At 50.8% G+C, this 7,973-nt stretch overlaps 1 protein-coding gene across 1 annotated transcript; it reads left to right on the top strand.

Annotated features, from left to right (window-relative positions):
• The first annotated feature begins 593 nt into the window (after nt 1–593).
• On the top strand, nt 594–3,883 carry LOC102421274 (mitochondrial import inner membrane translocase subunit Tim22-like). Its single transcript, XM_006109214.3, has 3 exons — nt 594–1,386; nt 1,870–1,942; nt 3,342–3,883. The coding sequence occupies exons 1-3, from the start codon at nt 1,129–1,131 to the stop codon at nt 3,416–3,418; spliced, it is 408 nt and encodes a 135-aa protein (XP_006109276.1). The 5' UTR covers nt 594–1,128; the 3' UTR covers nt 3,419–3,883.
• The last annotated feature ends 4,090 nt before the right edge of the window (nt 3,884–7,973 follow it).

The following is a 7,973-nucleotide window of genomic DNA, read 5'->3' as shown; positions in this document are numbered from 1 at the left end:
CCCCAAAGAAGTGCCCATCAGTGGCAGGAGGGTCAAATCCTTCACTGCTGCTGCTCCCTTCCCCCGCCCCCCCCCCCCTCCCCAGCATGATTTCGGGGAGGTCCACAGCGTCTGCCATTGCAGCCACATCTGAACTGGTGCCGATCAGCAGGAGCGGCTCTACAGGAACTCCTCTGGGCCAGTCACATTGCTGCCTCAGCACCTTCTGTCCTTCCACCACCGCAGACTGGTTTCTCCATCCTACACTGCGCAGATATTTCCGGGGGTTGTTGATGGCAGTCTGATGCACACACACATCTTCTTGGTGTCATTTTGACTTAAAAACCCATATCCATTTATGATGGCCTGACATGGCCTGGCTCGTGCCACTGCACTCGGGCACCTCAGTAGTGCGTGTCTGGTGGTTAGCGCAGCTGGTGGTCATGGTGACCAGGCTCTCTTTCTCTTTTGGATTGGGTCTCGGGCTCCTCACTGGGTCTTGCTCGGGACAAATGTTTTTGGGGAGTCAGAAGTTATATGTGGATTTTTGACTGTGGGGGACTTGGTACCCTTAATCTTGCACTGTTCAAGGGTCAACCGGACTGGCCATGAGGTAATGAGAGGACATTCATATGGAAATGCCCAGCAGGCTCAGGAAGGTCAGATGTGGACGGCAATGTAGAGTGTGCCATTTGGTAGCTCTGTGACTTTAGGGAAGGTAATTAACCGCTCTGAGCCTCGGTGCCTTCAGCTACAGAAAGGAGGGGGTAAAAATGTCTACCTCACAGGATTGTGAAGAATAAATGAGGCTCTAACTATAAAATGTCATAGCAATTGGCAGATGGTATTTATTAAATGACTATTATGAATGTTACCATTGTTAAGGGAGTGATTTGCAAAGTTGATAGCTGCACTCAAGGGTGACTGGTTACATGTGAGAGAGTGTAAAGAGAGAACAGAGGGTTAAAGACTGAATCTCGAGAAACATAAGATGAAATAAAGAAGAAATCCAGGAGGAGACAGAGAGGAAGCTGTCAACAAGACAGAGCCTAGGTTGTGTGATGTGGAAGCCAGGCAAGTGGAGCGTTTGGGTGCAAGGGGGATGGGTCTCCTCTTCCCTGGTGGCCACCCAGAAGGTGCTATTCGAGTATGACCCATTGCAGTAACTCGGAAAACATGCCAAGAAATCTTCATCTCTGTTTGTTTTTAGGATTTGTCTTGGGAGGTGCATTTGGGGTGTTCACCGCCGGCATTGATACCAATGTGGGCTTTGACCCCAAGGATCCTTACCGGACTCCGACAGCAAAAGAAGTTCTGAAGGACATGGGGCAGAGAGGAATGTCCTACGCCAAAAATTTTGCCATTGTGGGCGCCATGTTTTCTTGCACTGAGTGTTTGGTCGAATCTGTAAGTGTCTCTGCCTCCTGCGAAAGCCATGCCTTCTGCCATCTTATGACTTCTAAAGAGAAAGACTCTTAATGTTATTAGAAAGCAGATCAGAAATGTCTGATATTTGCTAGATTGAATGTCCATAAAATAGCCCCTATTGTAAACTCTTTGTATTTATGATTTGGGCTTGCATGATTCTTGACTTCTTTTTGTGGGCTTAAAGTTGGTTGATGATCTTAAACACGAGACTTACTGGGGAGCCCGAGACGAGATTTGGATTACTTTTCAAATGCTGTACTTGGTTTCAGTGCTCTGGTGTCACCTGCAGGAAGCATCTATGAACACATTCAAATTTTAGGAGCTATACTTTTGAAAGAGAAAAAGATTAGGTTTCCTTTGGGGCGGGACTAAATTAGCCAGCTAGAAACCCTGTGCTTTTTCCCCTTAATTGTCTTGTCTGGCGTGTTTCTTTGGCTCTAAACTGCACTTCTCCTCCCACAGTACCGGGGGAAGTCAGATTGGAAGAACAGTGTCATTAGTGGCTGCATCACTGGAGGAGCCATCGGTTTCAGAGGTTGGTAAACAAGTCTCGAGTGGTTTTCTTTGTGGCCTTGGACAGCATGCTGAAGTTGACATTTCTCAACATATGAGTGTTCCAGGGACAGCCCGAGGCACATGTGGGCACTTGGTATTCTTCCCTTCTGACAAATGAATCACGTTTGCGTATGTGTCAACTCACTTTTGGAAATTTCAGGATTTCTTCTCCTTGGCACTATTGACATTTTGGACCAGATAAATCTGCTTGTGGGGAGGAGGGTGTCCATGTATTTAAGGATGTTTGCACATCCCTGGCCTCTACTCACTAGAGATGCTAGTAGCACTTCTTAGTTGTGAGAACTAAAAGTGTCTCCAGACATTGCCGAATGTCCCCTGAGGGGCAAAATTGCTCCGAGGTGAGAACCACTGATAGATCTAGACCTGTCTTAGGAAAAAGAACTGCCCCATGTTGGAAATACGGGAGAACGTCCTTACAGTAATTCCTGGAGTGTGGTCACATGCAGGCTAGTACGGAAGCATAGCCAGGTCCCATTCAGCCCTGGAAAGCCCATCTGTCCACACGTCATGCTGAACTTCCAGCTTCATGCATTTCCAGTATTTAGACGTTTTTCTTAATAATACTATACAATTGTCAGTTTTAATTTTATTTATTACAAGTTATCACAGTAATGTCTTTCTGCAGTTGAGGATTCTTAGATTTCTACCCATGGAAACCAAATATAGACATTTAAGAAATGTTGGATTATCAGCTGAAAACAACGAAGAAAGAAACTAATCTCCTGCCACTCCTCCCTGTTGGCATTCCCATCAGGAGTGTGGTATAAGGGTCAATGACTTGACTTTCCTAACAGTGTCCGTTGCTGGGCCACTCTCTGTCTGCTGTGCCCCGACTTACCCAAAGCAAAAGGCCCGTTTCCTCGTTTTCAGAGAGGTGGGATGATTTGCTATCATTAAAAACTCGCTTTTGCTCCTCAAACGGCCATTTATGATTTAGAGGGCAACTTTTCCTTTGGTCTTCCCATCGCTCAGCTTTGTCAGGGCCTTTGGGAAGCTCAGCTCCCTCTAAGACTGCTTTGATCACCTTCCCAGGAATTTATTCCATAAACAAATCAGGGGCAGGCCATATGCTTTCACTTGATTCCAAGGGCTGGTTTTCTTAACCAGTTTCCTGCCTGTGAGGAGCTGTTTCCATGAGACTGGAAATATTAATTCTTTGGAATGAGAAAAGTTAAACGAATGCACAGTGTAACTAAAGCACTGGGTTAGATCATGTCCACGGCTCCATTGAAGCCTCACAGATCTCTGACAGGCACTTAGCTGCTCTCTTTGCATCTGTGGGTATGCGGACGTTTTGTGAATGCAGCCTGGCCCCGCATTTGTCACCGCAGGTGATGCCTTTTCTGCTTGCTTTACAGCTGGCTTAAATGCTGGGGTCATTGGTTGTGGCGGTTTTGCTGCTTTCTCCGCTGCAATCGATTATTATCTACGGTGAGAGTGCCTGCCTCCGGGGACGGACACCACCACCCAGGACCAGAGCTGCTCAGTGGAGGGCATTTCTGCACCACTCAGGGCCCTCGCTTCAGAGCCTGAAGACGTTTGTTTCCTCTCAGACAGTCCGTGTTGTGAGGAGCCGCCCGGCCACTGGTCGCCTCCAGCCTCGGAGCAGCCACACTCTCTGCTCCTGGACGCCAGCCCCTCTCTCTCCGGCAGGTTAGGAGTTAAGCTCCACAGAGATTCAGTGCTGACCACACTTGGCCCCCTGGCTGGTTGCTGCTGTGGGAACGGAGGTGACTTTACAGACCCAGGAAGCTGCTCGACCTTGGAACTCCATGCAGCCATCCCTCTCACGTATCCGTCAGGGAGGGCAGAGTACATGTATGCCTGCTGACCAATTGTGTCACTTTGTTTAGCCTTCTGCTATCCTTGTTTAAAAAATGTATTTATATTACAGCTTAAATGGTTTATTTTTATTTTCAAATTCCATAGTTCCCCAAAATGGCGCCAGGTGGCCCAAAGATTGAACATTCAAAGGAGAAAAATTGGGAAAGCTCCTGAGAAGTCTGGGATTGCCAGATTTTCAGGGTTTGTAGTCGTGTGACCCTCGTCGAGACTGTTCTATCAGCCAGGGCCTTCCAGCCAAGAAGCCAGCCTCGCCCTTTCTTAGGACGCATCGAAATCCCAGGCGTAAGTCCTACTGGCCTCTTCTAAAAAGCCCTCCTGTGGGCGGCTGATAGGGATGCTTGCGGTCTGCGCCACTTACTGGTGTTATGCTCCGAGCACTGCCTCGGCCTGGCTCCAGGACATGGGAGGAGCCTGCTCCCCTCATTCTGACGAAGTCACAGCAGGTACTGGGTAAAGTCAGACATCGATGAGGGGCTGTTCACCACTCCCTTGCTCTCTGGTATGTGTTCTTTTGCTTTAACATATTAGTGTTTTTTACTTGACCTGGTAGCCCTTTTCTGACAACAAAAGCTCAGTCTTATTGTGTATCATAGACAAAAAAATAGCCTTTTATGATTAGGGTTTGCCCCGGGTTCTGCTTTACTCTGGTGCTTCGGTGGCAAGATGAAGCGGATGGGTTCAGGCTTTTGCTCCTGGGGGCAGGCAGGCAGGCGTGCCTTTAGCCAGTGGTTGTGTCTTTTTTCCTGCAGTACAGTAACTCCTTCGCCTTTTCTTTTTTTGCTTGCTTTCCCCCTGCCTGCTGTCTTCTAGCCCACCCACTCTTAACCAGAGTTCAGAGACTCAGCTGGAACATCCAGGCATCCCGAGTGTGTGTGTGTATGTGAGTGATAATGTCAAACCCAGCTGGTAACACCTTCCCTGGCCATGTCTGCTGTTTCCTTTGGAATGAGTGTGAGTTAGTGTGCAGAGCTCATGTCCTTCTATGGTGAATTCTATATAATGCCTGGCCTCGTCTTACAGGCATGAGGCGTCATTGCTGCTAGGCTGTCTGGAGTGTCCTCAGAGGTCCGAGAACTAATTTAGGATGATTTTCTACATTGTCCCTACATGTCACCTATAAGCACTTTGAGAGCAATAGCAGAGACTCCTACCTGGCACCTGGCAAAGTGTTAGGATGCCCAGCATCTCCTACCAGCCAGTCCGGCGCATGGGGTCAGATACACTGAACAGCCGGACACAGGACAAGCTGCCCTCACGGCTGCCTTGGAAAGGATGAGCCCTGGGCTGTCAGTAGCCATCAGTTCAATAAGCGAAGCATTGTCCACATTGACTATTCAATCAGGAGAGGAGATGAATCGTTTCCTGTTTTAGATGGCTAAGGAGTCAGTATGACCTCATAAACCAAACACCAATTTTCAGAGACATCTGTTCCTGATCTCCAGAATAAACAAGTGTCCAAAGGCTGGGGCTGGTGGGAGCTACGTTAACCCCACTGGCTCCTAAAGGGAGTGGGCTCTCGGGGGATCCCGCCTCTTTGCAGGCAGATGAGGCCAGAGGCTGCCCCAAAGCTGAGCCACATCCAAGGAAAATGTAAAGTTTACACAAAATAGGAAGCCTGCACTTGAATGGACAAGTTCCTGCCATCTCTCTGAGGATGCTGATGGCCAGGTCCCTGGCATTTGTACTTCCTAGCTGGCTGCTGGGTGACCTGGCGGCCTTGTGAAGAGGAGGCGGCGGCTTGGGCTCCCCTCCCTCCAGCTGCCACCGTCCCCACGGAGTCACAGGAAAGCTCAGGGGAGGTGAACTGGTAAACAGATGCCTGTGAACTCACATCTGGATGCAGCCTGAAGAGTTAAATATTTAGATTGGTGGTCTTCCCTGGACCACCGAGAACACAAATGTCCGCACCACGGGGCTGAGTTGTGTGCAAATGTTGGGGCTTTGCATTTTTTTATTAACATTTTCCTCTCACGTGGTTTACATCAATTTATAATAATCTACATAAGATGAAACAGAACATAGACAAAAAAATATATCCTTACCCACGTATTAAAGTCAAATATTAATGAAGGGTCCCATCCCACCGGTCTCGGCAAAAACCGGCAGCCCATAGTCATTGCCAGCAAGGACAGGCCTGGGATTCCTGCGGCCTGTGTGCTGAGCCTGTGGGCACAGCCTGCCCTGCTGGGCACAGTGGCTGGGGGTTCTGGGCTGCACAGTTCCTGTCTCAGGAGAACCCGTGGGCTATTTCCTTGGTGCAGCGTAATCCAGGTCTGGTACCTGCCCTTCCCCACTCGGGGTAGAATTTATAAATACTCTGAGCCTTTTGCATTTCTCAGCCCTTCCAGCCTTCCTCCCATTCTCACTGCCTAAGCACGCCTAGGGGCTGCAGTTAGTGGCTACCTGCTGCTGAGAAGTAAACACCCCTTCTTTTGGGAGGTGAGAGGCACCCATTTTTGGCTATAACTAGCTCAAGCTGGGCCTCCAGTCATTATCATCAATGGCTTTGGAAACAAGAGCAGGGATGGGCAGATGCTGGGATCTTTAGACTCAAGTTCTGTCCCCGTCTCCTGTCCCAGGGAGCAGGGCTCCTAACTAAGCTGCTAGCAGGTAGCCAGCGAGGTGGCATCCCCTCTTCTTGGGCCTCTCTTTCCTCCAATGTGCACACAGTGTGTACCGTTCGGCCCAAGATTGAGTAACAGGTGTAAACAAGATCCGAAAGGGCCCTCCTCGGAGCACGCACTATAGCTTTAGGGCCAGCAGATCCTTCTTTAAAACTCAGCCCTGAGCTCAAGCTACGGGAGCTGTTCTCTCCAGTCCTGAGGCCCAGCATCTACTCTCTGCCACGGAGGAGACTGGGGAGCTTGTGCTGCAATGCAAGCCCCTGCCGCCTGGGAGTGTCAGCCCCGCCAGGCTGGCCACCACAGGCTCCCACGGGAAGAAACAGAAGTGTACTCACTCCTTTCCAGGACGGAGCCAGGGGTCTCCCAGCTGGGAATGGAACCTGCCGATCCCTGACTCGATAGAGCATCAACCATGAGGGTCTCCGGCAAAACCCAACCCCATGAGAGGCAGTTCACCCGAAAGGCTGCACCTAGAAGTCGGGGTTGGGAGGCAGCACCCTGACGGCTGCCTTCTCGGACTGTGCCTGCCTTTCCCAGGCCCTGAGCACCTGCGGCCGTGGGGCTACCCCGTGGCAGTGCTTGGCTGGGGAGGATGTAAAATCTAAGGCAGAGGCACCACGAGGTACATGGAGGCGCCAGGAAGGGCTCGTCTCCTGGATGGAGCTTGCCGTTGTCTGGACACCTGCTTCAGCCACATCAGCTGCCCTCCTGGAGGCCTCGCTTCACTAGAAAAGCCACTAGGACTCGTGCTGCTGACAGCCGCTCCCCCGCTCAGGACACCAGCGCTGCACGCACTCCTCTGAACGTTCCTCCGGTGCCGCGCCTCTCCCACCTCCCCGACGCTTTCCTGACCCTCTGGCCATCTCGGTAGCAGGTCACTTGCGAGTCTACACTCAAAGGAAATAGACCACCAAGGGAAAAGGAACTGAAAAGCAGAAGAAGAAACAGTCAAGATGCCTCACCGGTAGACAGGAGACAGAACAGATAAACCCCAGAAATGGTCCTCGGGTGGAAAATTCCAGAAATCCGCTCTCCAGCTCTGCTAAGCTGAGGATTAGTGTGAGTCTGTCTCCTTGTCCAACATTTGCACAGGCAGCAAGGCAAAGCAGGTGTGCTTCCACAGGGGGAGGACAAGGAGAGGGCAGCACTGACGGGCCACGCGGTCACCGCCACCCGGGGCCTCCTCACAACTTTCAAGGCGACGGAGCGAAAACCAAGGCTGCACGTGCATGCGGGCAGGCTGGGCGGGGGGAGTGTGGAGAGGACCGAGGAAGGCTGCCAGGAGACTGCAATCTGGGAGCAGGGCCAAGAGAGGACAAGCGGGCAGCAGTTACGCAGCCAAATAAAAGCCCTTGGACTGGACGCGGGAGGAAAGAAAGTGCTGGAGGAAATGAAAGAACAAAGCAGGCCGTCTGTGCCCGTCCTGGGCCAGTCCCTACCTTTTCTGCATGACAAACAGACATAAAACAACCCCCAAACGGCACGGAGCGTGAGACACACGAGAGGTACAGAGGGCAGGAG

The sequence above is a fragment of the Myotis lucifugus genome, unplaced genomic scaffold (genome assembly GCF_000147115.1).
Source record: "Myotis lucifugus unplaced genomic scaffold, Myoluc2.0 scaffold_7077, whole genome shotgun sequence".
Taxonomy (NCBI): Eukaryota; Metazoa; Chordata; class Mammalia; order Chiroptera; family Vespertilionidae; genus Myotis; species Myotis lucifugus.
This window is presented reverse-complemented; position numbering and strand designations above follow the sequence as displayed.

Coding starts and splice junctions, on each gene's coding strand:
- LOC102421274 (XM_006109214.3), top strand. CDS start 1,129: ATGACCCATTGCAGTAACTCGGAAAACATGCCAAGAAATCTTCATCTC. Junction 1,387..1,869: donor CTGAGTGTTTGGTCGAATCT/GTAAGTGTCTCT, acceptor CTCCTCCCACAG/TACCGGGGGAAGTCAGATTG. Junction 1,943..3,341: donor AGGAGCCATCGGTTTCAGAG/GTTGGTAAACAA, acceptor CTTGCTTTACAG/CTGGCTTAAATGCTGGGGTC.